This window comes from Heteronotia binoei, chromosome 21, assembly GCF_032191835.1.
Source record: "Heteronotia binoei isolate CCM8104 ecotype False Entrance Well chromosome 21, APGP_CSIRO_Hbin_v1, whole genome shotgun sequence".
NCBI classification, from domain to species: domain Eukaryota; kingdom Metazoa; phylum Chordata; class Lepidosauria; order Squamata; family Gekkonidae; genus Heteronotia; species Heteronotia binoei.
Genome location: NC_083243.1, coordinates 185,901,153 through 185,924,853, shown reverse-complemented (window position 1 = coordinate 185,924,853; position 23,701 = coordinate 185,901,153). Strand labels below are relative to the sequence as shown.

At 46.1% G+C, this 23,701-nt stretch overlaps 1 protein-coding gene across 1 annotated transcript in view; it reads right to left on the bottom strand.

The window, feature by feature from the left end:
• Positions 1-23,701, bottom strand: part of MRAS (muscle RAS oncogene homolog) — a 43,807-nt gene that overhangs the window by 12,423 nt on the left and 7,683 nt on the right. The window contains exons 2-3 of the mRNA XM_060261593.1: positions 10,563-10,716; positions 6,803-6,902 (exon numbers count right to left, since the gene is read on the bottom strand). Coding sequence (XP_060117576.1) covers positions 6,803-6,902; positions 10,563-10,716 — 254 coding nt within the window. The remainder of the gene's footprint in view (positions 1-6,802; positions 6,903-10,562; positions 10,717-23,701) is intronic.

The window sequence follows — 23,701 nt, the reverse complement described above, 5'->3', positions numbered from 1 at the left end:
AACATCCTTTCTGTGGCAGTGAGATCTAAAGAATTTTAATTCCTTCATTTCAAATATGCAGTATTGTTAAAGATGTAGCCAAATGATTTTATGCATACAGGGTGGTGCTGATGCATATAAAGACAAGAAGAAGAAGATATTGGATTTATATCCCGCCCTCCACTCCGAAGAGTCTCAGAGCAGCTCACAATATCCTTTCCCTTCCCCCCCCCCACAACAGACACCCTGTGAGGTAGATGAAGATATTGGATTTATATCCCGCCCTCCACTCCGAAGAGTCTCAGGGCGGCTCACAATCTCCTTTCCCTCCCCCCCCCCACAACAGACACCCTGTGAGGTAGATGAAGATATTGGATTTATATCCCGCCCTCCACTCCGAAGAGGATCAGAGCGGCTCACAATCTCCTTTCCCTTCCTCCCCCACAACAGACACTCTGTGAGGTAGATGAAGATATTGGATTTATATCCCGCCCTCCACTCCGAAGAGTCTCAGAGCAGCTCACAATATCCTTTCCCTTCCCCCCCCCCCCACAACAGACACCCTGTGAGGTAGATGAAGATATTGGATTTATATCCCGCCCTCCACTCCGAAGAGTCTCAGAGCAGCTCACAATATCCTTTCCCTTCCCCCCTCCCACAACAGACACCCTGTGAGGTAGATGAAGATATTGGATTTATATCCCGCCCTCCACTCCGAAGAGTCTCAGAGCGGCTCACAATCTCCTTTCCCTCCCCCCCCCCACACAACAGACACCCTGTGAGGTAGATGAAGATATTGGATTTATATCACGCCCTCCACTCCGAAGAGTCTCAGAGCGGCTCACAATCTCCTTTCCCTTCCTCCCCCACAACACACACTCTGTGAGGTAGATGAAGATATTGGATTTATATCCCGCCCTCCACTCTGAAGAGTCTCAGAGCTGCTCACAATCTCCTTTCCCTTCCTCCCCCACAACAGACACCCTGTGAGGTAGATGAAGATATTGGATTTATATCCCGCCCTCCACTCCGAAGAGTCTCAGGGCGGCTCACAATCTCCTTTCCCTTCCTCCCCCACAACAGACACCCTGTGAGGTAGATGAAGATATTGGATTTATATCCCGCCCTCCACTCCGAAGAGTCCCAGAGCGGCTCACAATCTCCTTTACCTTCCTCCCCCACAACAGACACCCTGTGAGGTAGATGAAGATATTGGATTTATATCCCGCCCTCCACTCCTAAGAGTCTCAGAGCGGCTCACAATCTCCTTTCCCTTCCTCCCCCACAACAGACACCCTGTGAGGTAGATGAAGATATTGGATTTATATCCCGCCCTCCACTCCGAAGAGTCTCAGAGCAGCTCACAATCTCCTTTCCCTTCCTTCCCCACAACAGACACCCTGTGAGGTAGATGAAGATATTGGATTTATATATCCCGCCCTCCACTCCGAAGAGTCTCAGAGCGGCTCACAATCTCCTTTCCCTTCCTCCCCCACAACAGACGCCCTGTGAGGTAGATGAAGATATTGGATTTATATCCCGCCCTCCACTCCTAAGAGTCTCAGAGCGGCTCACAATCTCCTTTCCCTTCCTCCCCCACAACAGACACCCTGTGAGGTAGATGAAGATATTGGATTTATATATCCCGCCCTCCACTCCGAAGAGTCTCAGAGCGGCTCACAATCTCCTTTCCCTTCCTCCCCCACAACGGACACCCTGTGAGGTAGATGAAGATATTGGATTTATATATCCCGCCCTCCACTCCGAAGAGTCTCAGAGCGGCTCACAATCTCCTTTCCCTTCCTCCCCCACAACAGACGCCCTGTGAGGTAGATGAAGATATTGGATTTATATCCCGCCCTCCACTCCTAAGAGTCTCAGAGCGGCTCACAATCTCCTTTCCCTTCCTCCCCCACAACAGACACCCTGTGAGGTAGATGAAGATATTGGATTTATATATCCCGCCCTCCACTCCGAAGAGTCTCAGAGCGGCTCACAATCTCCTTTCCCTTCCTCCCCCACAACGGACACCCTGTGAGGTAGATGAAGATATTGGATTTATATCCCGCCCTCCACTCCGAAGAGTCTCAGAACGGCTCACAATCTCCTTTCCCTTCCTCCCCCACAACAGACACCCTGTGAGGTAGATGAAGATATTGGATTTATATCCCGCCCTCCACTCCGAAGAGTCTCAGAGCAGCTCACAATCTCCTTTACCTTCCTCCCCCACAACAGACACCCTGTGAGGTAGATGAAGATATTGGATTTATATCCCGCCCTCCACTCCGAAGAGTCTCAGAGCGGCTCACAATCTCCTTTCCCTTCCTCCCCCACAACAGACGCCCTGTGAGGTAGATGAAGATATTGGATTTATATCCCGCCCTCCACTCCGAAGAGTCTCAGAGTGGCTCACAATCTCCTTTCCCTTCCTCCCCCACAACAGACACCCTGGGAGGTAGATGAAGATATTGGATTTATATCCCGCCCTTCATTCCGAAGAGTCTCAGAGCGGCTCACAATCTCCTTTCCCTTCCTCCCCCACAACAGACACCCTGTGAGGTAGTTGAAGATATTGGAATTATATCCCGCCCTGCACTCCGAAGAGTCTCAGAGCGGCTCACAATCTCCTCTACCTTCCTCCCCCACAACAGACACCCTGTGAGGTAGATGAAGATATTGGATTTATATCCCGCCCTCCACTCCGAAGAGTCTCAGAGCGGCTCACAATCTCCTTTCCCTTCCTCCCCCACAACAGACGCCCTGTGAGGTAGATGAAGATATTGGATTTATATCCCGCCCTCCACTCCGAAGAGTCTCAGAGCGGCTCACAATCTCCTTTCCCTTCCTCCCCCACAACAGACACCCTGTGAGGTAGATGAAGATATTGGATTTATATCCCGCCCTCCACTCCGAAGAGTCTCAGAGCAGCTCACAATCTCCTTTGCCTTCCTTCCCCACAACAGACACCCTGTGAGGTAGATGAAGATATTGGATTTATATATCCCACCCTCCACTCCGAAGAGTCTCAGAGCGGCTCAAAATCTCCTTTCCCTTCCTCCCCCTCAACAGACGCCCTGAGAGGTAGATGAAGATATTGGATTTATATCCCGCCCTCCACTCCTAAGAGTCTCAGAGCGGCTCACAATCTCCTTTCCCTTCCTCCCCCACAACAGACACCCTGTGAGGTAGATGAAGATATTGGATTTATATATCCCGCCCTCCACTCCGAAGAGTCTCAGAGCGGCTCACAATCTCCTTTCCCTTCCTCCCCCACAACAGACGCCCTGTGAGGTAGATGAAGATATTGGATTTATATCCCGCCCTCCACTCCTAAGAGTCTCAGAGCGGCTCACAATCTCCTTTCCCTTCCTCCCCCACAACAGACACCCTGTGAGGTAGATGAAGATATTGGATTTATATATCCCGCCCTCCACTCCGAAGAGTCTCAGAGCGGCTCACAATCTCCTTTCCCTTCCTCCCCCACAACGGACACCCTGTGAGGTAGATGAAGATATTGGATTTATATCCCGCCCTCCACTCCGAAGAGTCTCAGAGCGGCTCACAATCTCCTTTCCCTTCCTCCCTCACAACAGACACCCTGTGAGGTAGATGAAGATATTGGATTTATATCCCGCCCTCCACTCCGAAGAGTCTCAGAGCAGCTCACAATCTCCTTTACCTTCCTCCCCCACAACAGACACCCTGTGAGGTAGATGAAGATATTGGATTTATATCCCGCCCTCCACTCCGAAGAGTCTCAGAGCGGCTCACAATCTCCTTTCCCTTCCTCCCCCACAACAGACGCCCTGTGAGGTAGATGAAGATATTGGATTTATATCCCGCCCTCCACTCCGAAGAGTCTCAGAGCGGCTCACAATCTCCTTTCCCTTCCTCCCCCACAACAGACACCCTGGGAGGTAGATGAAGATATTGGATTTATATCCCGCCCTTCATTCCGAAGAGTCTCAGAGCAGCTCACAATCTCCTTTCCCTTCCTCCCCCACAACAGACACCCTGTGAGGTAGTTGAAGATATTGGAATTATATCCCGCCCTGCACTCCGAAGAGTCTCAGAGCGGCTCACAATCTCCTCTACCTTCCTCCCCCACAACAGACACCCTGTGAGGTAGATGAAGATATTGGATTTATATCCCGCCCTCCACTCCGAAGAGTCTCAGAGCGGCTCACAATCTCCTTTCCCTTCCTCCCCCACAACAGACACCCTGTGAGGTAGTTGAAGATATTGGATTTATATCCCGCCCTCCACTCCGAAGAGTCTCAGAGCGGCTCACAATCTCCTCTACCTTCCTCCCCCACAACAGACACCCTGTGAGGTAGATGAAGATATTGGATTTATATCCCGCCCTCCACTTCGAAGAGTCTCAGAGCGGCTCACAATCTCCTTTCCCTTCCTCCCCCACAACAGACACCCTGTGAGGTAGTTGAAGATATTGGATTTATATCCCGCCCTCCACTCCGAAGAGTCTCAGAGCGGCTCACAATCTCCTTTACCTTCCTCCCCCACAACAAACACCCTGTGAGGTGGGTGGGGCTGAGAGGGCTCTCACAGCAGCTGCCCTTTCAAGGACAACCTCTGCCAGAGCTATGGCTGACCCAAGGACATTCCAGCAGGTGCAAGTGGAGGAGTGGGGAATCAAACCCGGCTCTCCCAGATAAGAGTCCGCACACTTCACCACTACACCACTGACTGGTTCACTCCAAAGTAACACAAGCACACAATCTGTCTGCAGCATATAAGAATATTCTATTTACCCTCTCAACCTATTGACTCCAATTAACTGGATGACGCTGATTTTGAAGCAGAAAAATATTTTCTCTCTATTCGTTCTCCCTACACAGTTCATAATTATACATACTTCTGTAATTCATCCCAATTATGTGTTCTTGAAGCAAAAAACCCAAACTTCTTAATCCTTTCTTTCTGAGAAGGTGATTGTCTCCCCTGATCATTTAAGCTGCCACTGTACGCAACCTTCACTGGATCTACTATATACTGCTTTTGAGATGGTTATCTAGAATGACACACATTGTTTAATACTAGCATTAGGAACACCCGTACTATTTTATCTTTTCTACAAAAGATACCATTAAAATATAGCCCTTCTCTTTTGAGAGATGTTTCCGTGGGCTCCAAATGCTTCCTAGTGCCTAACAAATCTAAACCCATCCTCTTATCCATGCACTGAGACCATACAGCTCTATCAAGATGTCTGGTGGTCTGCGCAGACAGCGTTTATCTTTATATCTAATTCCCAATATGGTCCCTGTGCAGATACTTATTCCCACACATTGGGGGCACATGGAAGGAAAACAGATTTTTCTGCAGACTTGAGGCACTTACCCTGGCTTGCAGAAAAATCTAAAAACAAAAAGAAAAACTGGGAGGGTTTATATTTTTCCCAAGTTAAAAAAGCGCTGTCTGCACATGTGCAGACAATGTAGAACATAAGAGAAGCCATGTTGGATCAGGCCAACGGCCCATCAAGTCCAACACTCTGTGTCACACAGTGGCAAAAAATGTTATATACACACATACACTGTGGCTAATAGCCACTGATGGACCTGTGCTCCATATTTTTATCTAAACCCCTCTTGAAGGTGGCTATACTTGTGGCCGCCACCACCTCCTGTGGCAGTGAATTCCACATGTTAATCACCCTTTGGGTGAAGAAGTACTTCCTTTTATCCGTTTTAACCTGTCTGCTCAGCAATTTCATCGAATGCCCACGAGTTCTTGTATTGAGAGAAAGGGAGAAAAGTACTTCTTTCTCTACTTTCTCCATTCCATGCATTATCTTGTAAACCTCTATCATGTCACCCCGCAGTCAACGTTTCTCCAAGCTAAAGAGTCCCAAGCGTTTCAACCTTTCTTCATAGGGAAAGTGACTTTCCTGACTGACTGGTGAGGGAAGGAGGGGCCTCAATGAAGCCGGGTTGTCCCCAAACCCATGCTGCTGCCACCCCCTGCCCTTGCCCAGCTGCCTGAGGAGAAGTGGTATTCCTCTGGCTCTCCCTATCGCCTCTTTCCCTGCTGCTGACAACGATGGAGCCCTCGCCACTGCTGGGGGGCGCTTCCTGATTTGCCAAATACCTGGCAGCAGTGAGGGCCCTATCTTTGCTGGTGGTGGGGAAAGAGGTGGAGGGGAGAGCTGAAGGAGTGACACTTCCCCACAGGTTGCTGAGCCAAAGGGTGCCGCCGCCACCAAGATGGGGCCTTTGACATCATCAGGCGCTCTGTGATTGGGGAAGCCCCCAAGCCATGTGCCCTCTTCTTGCCTGGCTCCTGGGCACTCCAGCCACTCAGCTGGTGAGCCAAGTAAGCCAACCCAGCCTCGACAGAGGGGATGGGAGGGGAGAAAAAAGGAAGACTACCGGGGAATGGGAGGGAAGGAAAGGTAGGGGAATGTTCTCTCCCCGCAAGTTTCTTGCAGGCCTCCCATCTTAGTGGAACTGCACTTGAATCCGTTACCTAAAAATCTCAACTATGTTATTCCAGGTTATTGCTAACCGCATGTATCACTCTACTGATTCTTTCACAGAATACTAAATTAGGCTATCAAGATGCCTGTAACATCCACAGAATGTACAACATGGTCAACACACACATCACAACTACAGTAGATTATTGTTTCTGATGATGACCTTTCTACATCGAAATACCATGGACTTAACAAGGGAGTTTAACTATACCCCACCCCTCAAAAGTGTTCTCCTTTAAACTATAGCCATTTCTATTAATCATACAATAGCCAAAGCATTACAGAAGCAAACAAAATAATGCTGGGAAAAACCCAAGGACATACATTGTGCTTTGCTGCCATTTCTTTTCCTTGCTCTCGGGTGATTTTTCGTAAATGCATTAGGTCAACTTTGTTAGCCACCAAAATCATTGGAAAGGATTCTCTGGAAGAAAATTATTTAAGGTTTTGTCAGTTAATGTTAATTCTAGCGCTGCAGTGACAAAAAAGGATCATCTGAGCAAGCGATCACACACCAAGTAACAAAAACAGCATTTTAAGAAGCATTATGTCCTAATAAAAGTTGGGATATCTTTGGATACTTAAAACTGGTGACTGGAGCTATAAACAGACCACACAGATTTTTCTACAAACCTGAAAAGGGCCCTAGGTTTGCAGAAAAATGTGAAATCTAAAATAATTACACGGAGCAGTTTAAAAAAAAATCCAAAAAAAGGAATGCTTGTAGCTTTAAGCAACAGATTATCTCAGTGGCTGTTGCTAGGCAACCCCACAGCATTCCTAGCTGGGTTCTATCAGTAAAAGGTAGGAGGTGGGGGCATGGCCCTTTTCAGGCCTATTTTGGCCTTTAATGGAGAACTCATCATGGCCAGGCCTGGGTCTAGGGTTGCGAGCTCCAGGCTGAAAAATTCCTTGAGATTTTGTGGTACAGTCTGAGGAGGGCAGAGTTTGGGCAGGGGATAGGCCTCAGCTGAATATAGTGCCACAGAGTCCATTCTCCAAAGAAATCACTTTCTTTAGGGGGACAGATCTCTGTCATCTGGAGCTTAGTTGCAATAGTGGGGGATCTCCAGGAACCACTTGGATGTTGGCAATCCTATACTCGAAAGCAACCTCTGGGTGACTTGACACCACCCGACTTGCATGACTAAACTAGGCCTGGTTTCTTGCACACATTACAGAAGAGTCTGGGAAACCCAGGTTCAAATCCCTATTTTGTTGCAGAAGCTCACTGAGTGATTTGGGATCAGTCACATACTTTCAACCCAATCAACCACACAGGGTTGTTGTGTGGATAATGAGGAGGAAAGAATAACGTATGCTGCTTTGGGTCTCACTGTGGAGAAAGGCAAGGTATAAATGAAATAAATAATAAATATAGCTGAAGACGGGAGGCAGGTAAAACGTAGGTTGGTAAATGACTCTGAAGGAGAGAATGGGGCAGGGAACTGTGGCACCACAAAACTGGGCCACAGTTTTCTTAGGCAGAGGCGGCTGGGGGAAGACAGAGGGGCAGATAAAGGCAGGTTGGCCGTTAGGTGTGGCGACAGGGTTGTTAACCCCAGGTCAGAAAATTCCTGGAAATTCGGAGTGGAGTTTGAAGGAGGGAGGGACCACAGAAGGGTATAATGCCATAGACTGCATCCTCCAAGGCAGCTATTTCTTTCAAGGATTGCCAAATACCAGGCTTTCATTTGATGCGCTGTTTCAATGCTTGTGAATATGGTTTAATATGGTTAGGGGAGGGACGGTGGCTCAGTGGTAGAGCATCTGCTTGGTAAGCAGAAGGTCCCAGGTTCAATCCCCGGCATCTCCAACTAAAAAGAGTCCAGGCAAATAGGCATGAAAAACCTCAGCTTGAGACCCTGGAGAGCCGCTGCCAGTCTGAGTAGACAATACTGACTTTGATGGACCGAGGGTCTGATTCAGTATAAGGCAGCTTCATATGTTCAAGATATTATACAGCTTGCAGAAGACTTCAAGGCCCCCCTCTTTGAAACAGCGCATCAAATGAAAGCCAGCGATTGGCTTCGTTAAGAGGCAGCTGCGAGAAGTCCCCTTTGAATGAACTTTTACAATCACTTTTGAGTGAACTTTTGCAGCACTTTTGGCGACTAAGCCCACTTATTTGATGTTTGCACTTCTTTGTGAAAAATACAGAAGTGGTACAACATTGTCTTGTTGCTATGGATGTGTGTTTGTCGTGTGTGAGAGAGTGTGAGTAGGAAATATGGTTGGGGTATCATGCCTGCTTGTATGATACTGTAATGGTCAAACTAATATAAAATATTCATTATTTTTGCAAGGTAAAAATTTATTGGAATATTGTGAACATAATTCATTATAATAGCCACCGTTTCTTTTTCTATGCTTCCCACCTGGAAGCAGGAAAAGGGAAGAAGCTATGGGGGCTTTCAGGAAATGGAAAGAGGAAATAGTGGGGGAGATGGAAATGAGATGCCTCCATGGTTTTTTTTTTTCTGGGGGAATGCAGCGGAACAGAGTTCTGGACCTCTCAATGGAAACAAAAATCTCCCCAAATTTTTTTTAAGTCCATGAGGGAAACCCATGTGTTTCTCCTTCATTTCACTCTTGAGTGTTCTGGCACCTCTTTTCCCGGAGAAAAAACACACACCTGGATGCCTCCCACAAGTCCTTGCAGGTTCTCATTAATAGTACCAGCTCCAGATCCTTAAATCCAGAGATCTGGGCCATGCGTGATGAAGGAATAACTTGATGGTATCATAATGCTTTTAATTTAAAACCACGGTGAACCCATATTTAGAATACCGCACAATCTAAAAAGCTATCGCAAAGCTGGTAAAAGCAAAGAAAAGGAAAATCAAAATGATAAAAGGGGTCACTTTAGTTATAATTGAGACTTTTAGGGTAAAAAAAAAAAGAACCCAAAAGTGGGACATGTTAAAAGTTTCTGAAGATGGATTCAAAGTGGGGAAAAAAGCAAGTACTTCACATAATGCATTATTAATTTATGGAACGTATTCTCACGTCATGTGGAGAGTGTTTTTTTCCAGGATGGTTTTAAAAGGATGTCAGCCAGCTTTTCGTCAGCTATTTGTCAAAATAGCTGTCTGGTATGTTTGTAGGCAGTTTATTCCCAAATTACAGTGGCCTTGGAGGTGGGGAGGGGGCGGGGGAGGACTAAGAAAAGGCTGATACATTCATGTCCCTCTTGTGGAGTTTCTGGAAACATCTAGCTGGCTGCTATTAGAAAGCAGATCTCAGAGTAGATAATGATCCAGTTGGGCATTTGTTATGTTTAGGTATGAACACTATTAGTAATATCTCCCCACCAAGATCAACATTGTGAATCATATACACGTAAACACCTTTTCCTTCCAATTTGCAGGCAAACCTAGAACATATCTAGCATTTCAGGGTGAAGTTTATTTCTTTCCAAATCAGGATTAAAGCTGAAAGCACATAGTTCAAATACCTGGAATTAAAATACGGCTCTTTCAAAATATCAATGAGATTTCAACTGGCTCATTTTATAATTGTGCTATGATTGTGAATAATTTATATTTTAGCCAGTGTCTCAATATTAAACAATTCTAAGCGATTTTCTTTTAACAATGGGTTGGAAACTACCAGTTTCCCCACTTAAGTCTTGCTTGATTCCCTTTCTCACTGCTGTCATCTTTCCACGTGCTGCTCAAAAGTAACTCTCCCTTCCTCTTCCAGTCAACAGGAAAGCTGGTAGAAACGAATACCTTTGTGACAGCATTTGCTTATTAAGTTGTATAGCAGCTCATACCTATGAAACCTAATGGTGCTTCGTTGATATTTTCCAAAGATCAACTATATTAAGGTTTTGCTAATATACAAATGTATTAAAATTTAACTTATGAATCAATTAAGAGACGACTGATTATTAAAAACAGACAAAAACAATATTTATAGAAAATATATGAAAATGTCTCTGGGGCAGAATAAGATGCATATTAATGACTTCTTCCCCAACAGCCGTGCAAGCAAAGTATCTCATGATGGAATGCCAAGGCAAGTGCTCACCAGCAGTATTCTCTTGGATTGAAAGCATTCCCCCCTCCAGTGCACCTACCTGTCTTTGACTCTGAGGATAAGTTGATGGAACCTGTCCACATGCTCAAAGCTGGCTTTATCTGTGACGGAATAGACTATAAGAAACCCATCTCCTGTCCTCATGTACTGCTCCCTCATTGCGCTGAATTCTTCCTGGCCTGCAGTGTCCAGGACTAGCAGTGGCAAGGAGAAAGTAGAACAAAAAAAAAACCTAAGTCATTCTACTGGGCAAGTTATTTTTATGCCATAACAGCTCCTACACACATTTACTTTAAAGCACTCATTTCATCTCAGATCACCAGCTTTGTAAAGAGTGATGAATACTGCATTAGGATAAGCATGTTAGGGCAATTAACTGAATCAGACTAAAATTGACCTGAGCCATGGGACTTTCCTCAAATATGACAGCATCTTATTTCCTTTTGCATCACAGATATACCCTCAATCAGGATGTATAATCAGCCAAGTCCCATCATTTGAGTGTTCCCCTAAGCACTGCCTGACAGTGTTCTGGAATGCACCTAAGCTTCTTCGAAGGTCAGCATCATCAGGGGAGGGACGGTGGCTCAGTGGTAGAGCATCTGCTTGGGAAGCAGAAGGTCCCAGGTTCAATCCCTGGCATCTCCAAAAAAGGGTCCAGGCAAATAGGTGAGAAAAACCTCAGCTTGAGACTCTGGAGAGCAGGGGAGGGACGGTGGCTCAGTGGTAGAGCATCTGCTTGGGAAGCAGAAGGTCCCAGGTTCAATCCCTGGCATCTCCAAAAAAGGGTCCAGGCAAATAGGTGAGAAAAACCTCAGCTTGAGACCCTGGAGAGCCGCTGCCAGTCTGAGAAGACAATACTGACTTTGATGGACTGAGGGTCTGATTCAGTATAAGGCAGCTTCATATGTTCATATGTTCATCAAATAGTGTGCGGATGAGATGGGGCAGACAGCAGGGGATAAGTATCAGCAGCCATAAGGAGGAAAACAAGTTTAACAGAGCACCAACGAATTTCTGGGTACAATCCACCCAAAGTGAGTCACGACTCAACTCCACTGAAACAACAGTACTTCAGTTTGTCCCAGCAGAGGGCACAAATTCAATTTACTTTTGCTGGATGCATCCTATGCGTTTCTCAGGCTTCAAGCATGCACAGCCCATATATTTCCAAGCTCTACCTTCCTTACAACTTCAGATTTTTTAAAAATATCAGACTTGAAGTTGGAGAACCTCAGATAGTGCTAGGTGATCTCAGGCAGTAGCTCCAGTATGCTCCATTCTTTAGTCTTTTAAAGATAATCAGTGTCATTATTTGGTAAAATATGTCAATAATTTATAGGCATCTTTATTGACCTTTATCTTTATTCATTCACTATTTATGTCCATCTTTATTCATGTAAGACAACTGGTCAGAGGGCATTTTGTAAAAAACCCCAAAAGAACACAGTCAAGATTTAGGGTGTACCTGAAGAAATCCCATCATTTTTATTTGAATGCTTATAAATCAAACCATTAATGGGGAGGAAAATGATGTATGTAGGGGCGAGATGGAATTTCATAATACGGCAATCAAGAAAGGGGCCCTATGAAAGTTTTTACTTGGCCAAGCTATACCTTTCTTTAGGCCAAACTATACCTTTGCATTTGTAAAGTTCTGGGTCAAAATTATTCAATATAAACATTATCATAGCAAAAAAGCAATACTGCTGCAGGAATAAATGATCAGAATTCTCTTAAAAAGCAGAAATTTAAAGGATATATGGAGAAAGAGTGGAATGTAAAAAGACATTGGATAATTTTTTAGTATTAATGAGAGAAGAAAAATATTGAACTTTGATTGGTTAGCGGTACCTTTATAATTGAATTTAAATTTATAACTTCGGGGAAGTCAAATACTGGAGGGAGGGGGGGCTGAAATATCATATGGGTTAGTATAGAAAAGAGACAATTAAATATTGTAACCATATGTTATTAATAAATTGTTAAAACATAAAAGAATTCTCTTAAAAAGCAGCCAGCACTAAAAATGTCTAAAAATCCAAAGAGAGCGCAGCCAACAAACAAAAAGGAAAACCGCACGTATAAGTAAATCAGACCATAATAATCTCATGAGGGTCAGCAGGCCAAATTAAATAGAATAAATGATAAAAGATCATAAAACAAAACAAAACAGAGGTCAGTGCCAACCAAAATAGTCAGGAAAAGGTCTAGGTTAAAAAAAGAAGAAGCATGCTTTAACCCAGTGCTAGAACTATATCAGATCCAGCACAAGGAAAAGATGTTCCAAAGTCAAGACTCTTCAGCCATTCCTTGTAACTGTGCACTGTACATGGTTCCTCAGGGCTGGGGCACTGGACGAGGGCTATGAAGATGGTCATAGCTGGCTGGCAGGCATATACAGGAGAAGGCTGACCTCAAAGTATTCTGATGCCAGGCCATTTACACTTTTAAAAGTAAGAATCAAAATACTCAGAACTGGGTCCTGATCAGCACCTGATGCCGTTCTCTTGAAGCTGGCAAGATACATGCCCTATAACCCAGGCCAGCGAGTTCTAATGCTGTATTTTGCCCTAACTGAAGCTTCTGAACTGTCCATCAGATAGGTCTCATTTTGTACAGTCTATTACAGCAACCAGATGGGAGGTGAGCATAGCGTGGCCAAATTGTGCTTCTCCATAAACAGCTGCCCGATAAACTGTATTGTTGGCCACCTCAGTCTTATCTGGATTGACCTTCTACTTATTGGATCTCATCCAGCAGATTACTGTTTCTAGCCACTTGTTCAGAACATCCAGTGTCTCACCTGATATTGATGAAAAGCAGAAGTGAAGATGCGTGTTATCTGCATACTGATTTTAAAACCTCGCACGAACTCTTCCAGAAATTTCAGGTAGATGTCAAAAAGCACAGGGCTGATATTACTAGTTATTTGTGAAGGTCAAGCGTTTTATAACTTTTTTTTTAGATTAACATATGCTTCATGTTGTATTCTCTATGATTTACAGTGCAATCTAAAGTAGATTATTCACCATTCCAGCAGGAACATGACCACTAGAATTCAATGTCCTCAACACTCACAGCATATCACTCCAGAAGGGTAGTACCGATTAACTTCCAGAGAGACACTGCCTCTGCCTCTTTTCCAGTATGGGCATCAGGGCAACTAAGAGAGTTTTCACTTCCAACAGTGGGCCAGAAGCCAGGTTGCGATGAATCCAAATGAGCAAGAAACCTCGCCATTGTCCAGCTATGACTCACCTATATATCTAATTCCCAAAATGGGCCCTTTGTGCGGATACTTATTTCCACACATTGGGGCCACATGGAGGGAAAAGAGACTTTTCTGCCCACTTGGGGTACTCTCCTGGTGTGCGGAAAAATCTAAAAACCCTACCAAACCGTTTTACAACTTTTTTTTAAAAAGCCAAAAAGTAAAAAAAAGCATTCAGTGCGTATGTGCACACAATGTACTTACTACACCACCAAAGCACGTGCTGGAGAGCCCTAGGGAGGCTGCTGCCACTGCTTGGAATGCAGTTGGAGCCACAAGGACAACTGCCATGCCTCTAACCACCCCAGCCCCTGCTCTACTTGCCCTCCTGGCCCAGACTCACCCACACTGCTGCCGTCCCCAACAAAGCCACCGTTGTCCAGGCCCAAATGCCACCGCCGTGCCTGCTGCCGCTGCCAGGCCAGTCATAGCTGCCACTGAGCTGTCACTGGGAAAGCCACTGCCAAGCCCACTGCTGCTGCTGACCCTAGGCTGCTGGCCGCCATTTCACCCATTGATCTTGATGCCTCAATGCTGGGTGCCTTTGCATACTGACTTTCCACCTCCCAGGGTCCCACAGAGCCTGGATAGCTACCACAAAGCATACAGGGCAAGGCTCCTGAGACTCTGAGGTGGGAGCCTGTGATAGGCACGCCAGGTTGGGTGAAGAAGAGGGAGCAGGGAGAGAGTGAAGGAGGAAGATAAATCCCTCACCAACGGATGTAGAGCTGCTGCCAGGCTCAAAGATAGGGAAAAGGTGGGGAAGAAGGGGGTATTGACTTGAGGGGAGAGAGAGAGTAAGGGAGAGATGGGGTATTGGCTTGGGGTGGGGGGAGAAATAAAGTGGATTGGCTTGAGGGGAAAACAAAGAAGGAATAATTGGCTCGGTGGAGGGCTGGAAAGAAAAAGAAGGGGAGATAGGCTTGGGGAGAGGAAAAAAGGGGGAGATGCGGGGAGAGGGAATGAATCCAAGTCAGCCTTTTTTCACCTGAGGCGGGCAAGGCAGTTGGCTCCCTTCCTAGAGCGCCAAGACCTGGCAACGGTACTTCACGCAACGGTCACCTCGAGACTGGATTACTGTAATGCCCTCTACATGGGGCTGCCTCTGTACCGAACCCGGAAGCTGCAGCTGGTGCAGAACGCAGCGGCCAGACTGTTGTTGGGGCTCCCTAAATGGGAGCACATACAGCCTGGGCTGCGCGAGCTGCACTGGCTGCCAGTTACATACCGGGTTCGTTACAAAGTGCTGGTCATTACCTTTAAAGCCCTATATGGTCGAGGACCTGTCTACCTTAGGGACCGTCTCTCCCCATACGAACCCCAGAGAGCACTGAGGTCAGCTGGAAAAAACTTGTTGACCACCCCCGGACCGAAAGAGGTGAAGCTGCAATGTACCCGTAACCGGGCCTTCTCCTCTGCAGCCCCGAACCTATGGAACCAACTTCCAGAGGAAATGCGGGCCCTGCGGGACCTTGAACAATTCCGCAGGGCCTGCAAGACCTTCCTCTTCCGACTGGCTTTCGCTGACGAAGAAAGAAATTGCTAATGATTACCGCCATTATAAAAGCACAACTAGCATTAGCACTTTTATCAACTTAATTAAGTGATTTTAAACTTATCAGAATTTTTAATGTTTAATGTTAATGTAACCTTGTCTTTTGTATAAGGGAAACTGAATGATGTTGTTAGCCGCCCTGAGCCTGCTCCGGCGGGGAGGGCGGGATATAAATAAAATTACCTACCTACCTACCTACCAATCAAAGCTGAGGGAATGCCCCCTCCCCACAAGTATCCCACTTAATTATAACCTGCTAGATCAGACCAGTGGTCCATCTAGCTCAGCATGCAGGGGCCAGTCAGTTGCCCTGGGGGATGAAACAAACAGAGCACAGAAGCCAAGGCCTTCCCATTGATGCTGCCTCCTAGCACTAGTATTCAGAAGCTTGATGCCTACATATATTAAGGTACCCTTTAGCCACCATGGACAGCACCCACTGACGGACTCCTCTTCCATGAATTTGTCTAGGCCCCTTTTAAGGCTTTCCATGCTTGTGGCCATCACCATGTCCACTGGCAGTAAATTCCACAGTTTAAATAGTCACTGAGTAAAGGAGGTAGGCTGAAGGCTTTTGCATCTGGTTAAAGAAGAGTTTCCAGACTGGTTTGTGCTTAAATTAACCACTTAAGTGGTATTAAGAGAGTACCGTATTTTTCACACCATAAGACGCACCCCCCCCCCAAAAAAAGTAGGGGGAAAAGTGTGTGCGTCTTATGGAACGAAGGTATGTACCTACCTTCCTGGGGGGAGGGCACGATCCGCTGCCTCCGCCTCTGATCCCGGCGCTTCCCCTGCGCCTGCCTGGCTCCAACTTTGACGCTTACAGCAAGCGCCAGGATTGCTCCCTCTGCCCTCCGATCCCGGCGCTTGCTGTAAGCATCAGAGCTGAAGCCAGGCAGGCAGGCACGGAGGAAACACACTGCCCTCTCCACAGCTGGCACTCGCAAAGCGCTGGGTTTGCGGAGGGGGTGGGTGCTTCCTCCGTGCCTGTCTGCCTGGCTTCAGCTCTGATGCTTACAGCAAGTGCCGGGATCGGAGGGCAGAGGGAGTGATCCTGGCACTTGCTGTAAGCGTCAGAGCTGGAGCCAGGCAGGCACGGAGGAAGCACACTGCCCTCTCCACAGCCGGCGCTCGCAAAGCGCTGGGTTTGCGGAGGGGGCGGGTGCTTCCTCCGTGCCTGTCTGCCTGGCTTCAGCTCTGATGCTTACAGCAAGCGCCGGGATCGGAGGGCAGAGGGAGCGATCCTGGCGCTTGCTGTAAGTGTCAGAGCTGGAGCCAGGCAGGCACGGAGGAAGCACGCTGCCCTCTCCACAGCTGGCGCTCGCAAAGCGCTGTGTTTGCGGTGGGGGCAGCGTGGAGCGATCCCAGCGCTTGCTGCAAGAAGCTGGAGCCAGGCAGGCAGGCGCGGGGGAAGTGCCGGGATCGGAGGCGGAGGCAGCGGATTGCGCCTCAGGAGAAAGGTGCGTCCTATTGGCCGGAGCGCCTTATGGTGCAAAAAATACGGTATTTTGCCAGCAAAATTTGCCAGCAGAAGGCTTTTGCATCTGGTTAGAGAAGAGGTTCTGGTTTGCTCCTAATCCTACAGATATAAAAGCCAAGCTGTAGTGGTGATGACTCACCTAACCTTCCTTTGGCTGAGCTGTGTATCACTCAGTCCCTCCAGCCCCAGGACAAATGAGGATTGGGCCACCAGGGAAGCTGCCTTTGTGTCCTATTGGCCTGTCCTGCCAGGTCTTCTATTTTCCCTCAGGGGCTGTTGATAGGTAACCACAGTATTCCAAGCTTGGTTCTATCAGTAAAAGGTGTGGTGGGAAGCACTTTCCAGGCCTATTTTGGCCTTTGAGGGAGAACTCATTGGGGCCAGTCTTCACTAGGTTGATAGGAAATTCCTGGAGATTTTGTGGTGGCATCTATGAAAGCCAGAGTCTGGGGAGGGGAGAGGCCTCAGCTGAATATAATGCCATAAAGTCCATCCTCCAAAGCAGTTATTTTCTCCAGAATGAGGAGAGAGATCTGTTGTCGAGTTCAGTTGTGATACCAGGAGATCTTCAGGGTCCACATGGAGGTTAGCTACCCTAGGCCTGGCAATACCCTCTGAGTAACTTTATGCCACCTGACTGGCATGACTTCAGTAGGCCTGGCTGCTTGCTACTGTTCAGCAGCAGCCCCTCCCCCCATGACAGCCAGTGTGGCATAGCAGTTAGGTGCTTAAGAGTAGGGTCTGCCAGACTGAGGTACTTGCTGTGGAAGCTGACTGGGTGATTTCATGCAAGCCACAGACTTTCAGCCTAACCTACCTCACAGGGTTGCTGTGCAGATCAAAACGGGGAGATGAGACTGATGTAAGATGCTTTGGTTCTCACTGTGAAGAAAGAATGTACTTTTCCTAGGTAGAGGCTGCAGGGAAGGGGGAGAGGATGGAAAGCTGAAGATAGAGGGACAGATAAAGGTAGGTTGATGGTTGTCTGAGAAGGAGATGAGGTTGCCAATTTTCAGGTTGGAAAATTCCTGGATATTTGAGGAGTGGAGCCTGGAGAGAGTGGGGTTTGTGGAGGGGTGGGACCTCAAACAGGTACATTGCCTTAGACTCCACTCTACAAACCATCCATTTCCTCCTGGGGAACCTTTGTTGCCAATCTCCAGGTGAAGGCTGGAGATCATTCAGAATTACAACTGCTGTCAAGATGACAGATATCACGTCCCCTGGAGACAATGGTGGACTCTGTCATTATACCCTGCTGAGGTCACTTCCCTTCTGCTTTGGAGAAAGGCTTTACTTTTCCTAGGTAGAGGCTGCAGGGAGGAGAGAGGAGATGGAAAGTTGAAGCCAGATCACTTTCCCTACAGAAAACAGCCACCTTGAAGCACATACTCTTTGACAGGGGTGGCCAACAGTAGCTCTCCAGATGTTTTTTGCCTACAACTCCCATCAGCCCCAACCATTGGCCATGCTGGGTGGGGCTGATGGGAGTTGTAGGCAAAATACATCTGGAGAGCTACCGTTGGCCACCCCTGCTCTATGATATCATAACACAACCATGCCAGGCTAAAAAAGACAGATCACGCCACAAGCACATGCTGATACTAAGTAAGCTGCAAAGCCAAATACAACAGGAAAAGGTGGCAACAATGCACTGCAGAATAAAGGAATGCTGAGCTTCAGCATCTGCATGATAGTCATCATGGTATAACTTTACAGTAAATAGACACTGAGTGCCCAAAGCTGGGGAACTCGCCCAGAGCCTCTTTCTAGAGTCACTGTAATTATTCTCACAATGGGCCTTATTCCTAGTAGAAATATAAGTGGCATGGAGAGGATGATAATTTTGAAGAAAATAAAGAGGTTGCAGAGAGCATTTTGCCAGCCAAATTCAGAAGACTTTTGCATTTGCTTAGAGAAGAGGTTAAGGCTTGCTCCCAATATACACAGTGAATTGTAACAAGAGACTGATAACTTTGATAACTTTGAAGTAACTGGAATACTTCTGAGGAAGACTTGGACGAAATGAGTCTATATCCGGGTATTCATTGGATGGACTTTTCTTTGTAATATTGTAAGGTTGTACTTCTTCAAGTGCGACAAAATACTTGTATGATTCTTGAAATTTTTTTTTACTAAAATGACTAATTCCTCACTAGCAGTTGATTCATCCCTGGGCTTTCACCAGTTCAAGTGGTCACTTCCCCACCAGTTGCTGTGTGGGCACATTGTGACCCACAGCTCCCTCCAATTTTCCTCACAGCTTCTGGATCGCTGAAAAACAAGACCAGGAAGCTACAGGGGAAACTGGAGGGAGCCGTGGGTCAAAATGCACCCATGCAGCAACTGGTGGGGAATCGATCGCTTGAGCCTGGGGGTGGAGCAACTGCTAGTGAGGAATCAATCTAAATGTTAGCCAGAATATCACAGTGTTTGTTTGTATTTCCTGTAATAGGAACTGTGATCCCAAGTTGTTGTTGTTGTTTTACTGAATTAAGGGCGATGTTGCTGAGGAAACACGCATAGGATCATATTGTATACCTAATTTTATGGTAGTAGAAGAGGATATGTTCCTAGAAATAAATTATTTTTTTTCCAGCTCACACATGATAGTTTGAGAACACTGACAAAGGCCGGGGGGGGGGGTTGTAGAAAAAGCCCAGCAGGAACTCATTTGCATATTAGGTCACACCCGCTGACATCACCATTGTTTCACACAGGGCTTTTTTGCAGAAAAAGCCCAGCAAGAACTCATGTGCACATTAGGCCACACACCCGGATGCCAAGTCAGCCGGAACTGTATTCCTGTGAGTTCCTGCTAAAAAAAAAGCCCTGCTGAAGGCTAACCATATTTACTTGCACATAAATGCAAGGGAGGGACAGTGGCTCAGTGGTAGAGCATTTGCTTGGGAAGCAGAAGGTCCCAGGTTCAATCCCCGGCATCTCCAACTAAAAGGGTCCAGGCAAACAGGTGTGAAAAACCTCAGCTTGAGACCCTGGAGAGCTGCTGCCAGTCTGAGTAGACAATACTGACTTTGATGGACCGAGGGTCTGATTCAGTATAAGGCAGCTTCATATGTTCATAAATCCATTTATTTTGATTCAGTTTGTATCCCATAAAATAGGATTTATGATTGCAGCACAAGCATCACGACTGGAAGGCATCAGAAATCTTCTCTCTCAAGATTAGCCATAATATTCCTAAAAGCTTCCATTCCAGGGTGTCTCTGCATTTTTAAAGGGGGGAGGGTACCTTGAAAGTAAGGTCCGACAATATCCATTGTCAAGTTATACCATTACCGAATTGCTTTTATTTACCTGTTATATTTTAATCCTGACCTCTATCTACAGAGCTCAGGGTGTTGTATATAAATTTATTTAAGGATTTTTTATCTTGCTTCTTCACAACTGAAATGGCTTTCTTCTTCAGGTCTGCCTGGAGGGGACACTGAAGAGAAAATTCTGGGGATTCAGTTTACTCTGGGGGCAGTCCATGAAACTGGGCAACCCAGAAGTGAGAAAGCTGGCTTTAAAGAAGAGAAAGCAAAACCACTGCCATGATATCCACTCAGGAAAAGAGCAAAGGGATGGTGGCTTTACTCCCCTTTCCCACAGCAGCTTCTAGGTCATCTTACTCTCTCACCTGAACTGTTTTGCTTCATACAGAGGAGAAAGAAAGAAGGCAGGGACTGAAGCCCTTCCCCTCACTCACTCCAAATATGCAATGGTTGGCTTAGGTTGCCAGTTCCCAGATTCCAACAGGGGATTCCCTGCTTTTGGGGGCTTCAGCCTATGACTGGCCAGCTGGCAGGTGGGAAAAACCCCACTCCCAAAAAGCGATGTAATTGTGCTATGTCCCTGACACAATGATGTCACTTCTGCACTGTGGACGCTGCACCAGAGACACTATTGGTGATGTTCTGGTTTTGGGGCAAACTTTATGGTTTTGAAACAAAAAGACTCATTAGAGTTTTGCCCTCAGAACAGAGCATCACCTCCAACATTGCTAACGCAGTGATGTCACTTCCAGGTGTGACGCCCCACCCACCCCTGGAACACCCTCCAAATCTCCCATCCACGACAAAGAGGGGACCTGGCATACCTTGGTTGACAAGGTTCAGCAGTGGCAAAAAACCCCTACATGCTCAGAGGTATTCTGGTAGTTATAAAGATTATTTCATATTAATAGTAAGATTATTATATGTCTTTTTTGGGATGGTGCACAGAGCGTTCAGTAGTCATGTGGCTAGAGAGTCCAAGTCTTCCTCTTTGTTGCTTCCTGGTCCACTGGCAGGAGGAACAACTAATTCAGTGACACCACAGCAGCACAACGTTGCTTCCAAGGAATACCCGAGGATATGATCTCCGCAGTCTGGAGAGCATGTGTCATTCCAGGAGCCCTACCCACATATAACTTAGCTTGGCGAGCTGAAGGTTTTTGTTTTTTTAAAAACTCTGTGACCATTTAATAGAAATAACTTGTTACCGCCTCTAAGAATTTTCTTCTTTCTTGAGAGCCAACTCTGGACTCTAATATGGAGAGCTGGGTTTGATTCTCTACTCGTTCACATGCAGCCAGTCGGTTGACCTTGGGTCAGTCACAATTTTCTCAGCACCCTCTCAGCCCTACCTACTTCACGGGGTGTCTGTTGTGGGGAGAGGAAGGGAGGGTGATTGTAAGCCGCTCCGAGACTCCTCCGACTCTTTTTTTTACAAAACCAGCCCTGCTATATAAACTGAAAAAAGAGGTCCATCTAGACCTTGTATCATTTTGTTTCTAACAGCAGCTCATCAGACAAAGTTGCCAACGTCCAAGTAGCTGAGAACCTAGAAAGAACTGTGTTGGAGAAACAGCTTGGAGAAACGTCGACTGCGGGGTGACATGATAGAGGTTTACAAGATTATGCATGGGATGGAGAAAGCAGAGAAAGAAGGACTTTTCTCCCTTTCTCACAATACAAGAACTCGTGGGCATTCGATGAAATTGCTGAGCAGACGGGTTAAAACGGATAAAAGGAAGTACTTCTTCACCCAAAGGGTGATTAACATGTGAAATTCACTGCCACAGGAGGTGGTGGCGGCCACAAGTATAGCCACCTTCAAGAGGGGTTTAGATAAAAATATGGAGCACAGGTCCATCAGTGGCTATTAGCCACAGTGTGTGTGTATATATAATTTTTTTTGCCACTGTGTGACAGAGTGTTGGACTGGGTGGGCCGTTGGCCTGATCCAACATGGCTTCTCTTATGTTCTTATGTGTTCAAAAGAGATGTAAAATCTCTCAAGAAGTCGCTGAAGACTGACAATAAACTACATACACTTACAAAAGCTCAATGCCAAGATACATTTACTTTAAGGCTAAGTAATAAAGTTATAAATGCATTTAAAGCATTGAGCCTATTTTTACACGCTCACAATTTATGAAAATACATTGAAATCATTACAAATCATACAAAAACCAGAGTCACTTAAAGAGTCCACCCAAAAGGGCTGCTATAGTATGGCAGTGTTGACACGTAGACCTCTCTGTGGAGAAACAAAGTTATTGCTGAAGGACTTTCAAAACAACCATGTTGTAGTGTAGTGAAGACTCAAGGACAAATAAGAAGAATATTTGATAACATGTTTCCCAGGTAGAATTTACGCGTTTCAGTATCAACTTTCTCTGATCAAAATGGGGAGGGACGGTGGCTCAGTGGTAGAGCATCTGCTTGGGAAGCAGAAGGTCCCAGGTTCAATCCTTGGCATCTCCAAAAAAGGGTCCAGGCAAATAGGTGTGAAAAACCTCAGCTTGAGACCCTGGAGAGCCGCTGCCAGTCTGAGAAGACAAGACTGACTTTGATGGACCGAGGGTCTGATTCAGTATAAGGCAGCTTCATATGTTCATATGCTTCAATAATCTGGAACCAATGCTCAATAAGAATATACACACAGTCAATTACTCCCAAGAGGCATTAGTGGTTGAGAAGTATTTTGAAGTACTTTGGTCAGAGGAAGTTGATATCGAAACCCGTAAATTCTACCTGGGAAACGTGTTATCAAATATACTTCTTATTTGTCCTTGAGTCTTCACTACACTACAACATGGTTGTTTTGAGAGTCCTTCAGCAATAACTTTGTTTCTCCACAGAGAGGTCTACGTGTCAACACTGCCATACTATAGAAGCCCTTTTGGGTGGACTCCTTAAGTGACTCTGGTTTTTGTAAGATTTGTAATGATTTCAATGTATTTTCATAAATTGTGAGCATATAAAAATAGGCTCAATGCTTTAAATGCATTTATAACTTTATTACTTAGCTTTAAAGTAAATGTATCTTGGCATTGAGCTTTTGTAAGAGTTTGTAGTTTATCGTCAGTCTTCAGAGACTTCTTGAGAGATTTTACATCTCTTTCGAACACGGTTCTTTCTAGGTTCTCAACTATACCGTGTTTTTCCTGTTTGGTTTAAACATCCAGGTAGCAGCTGGAGATCGCCTACTATCACAACAGATCTCCAGGAGACAGTGATCAGTTCACCTGGAGAAAATGGCAGCTCTGGAAGGTGGACTCCCCACTGACGTTCCTGCACTCCCTAAACCCTGCCTTCTTCAAGCTCCACCCACAAAATCTCCACGTCTTTCCCAACCTGCAGCTGGCAACTCTAGTCAGACGTCTCTTTTCGGCGACTGGTTCAAGGCTGTTCACATCAGGAGTTAACCAGTGAGGGAAAAAAAAAGAATATCCCAGAATAAATGAGATAGAAATGTGCCGCAGCCTGCCATCTGCTTCATCGATGCTGTGATAAATACAGATACTTAAATACTCTTCCTTCCCCCTCTCCTCCTCCAGCACTCACTTTTCTTTTGTTCTCATATGACTAAATAGTT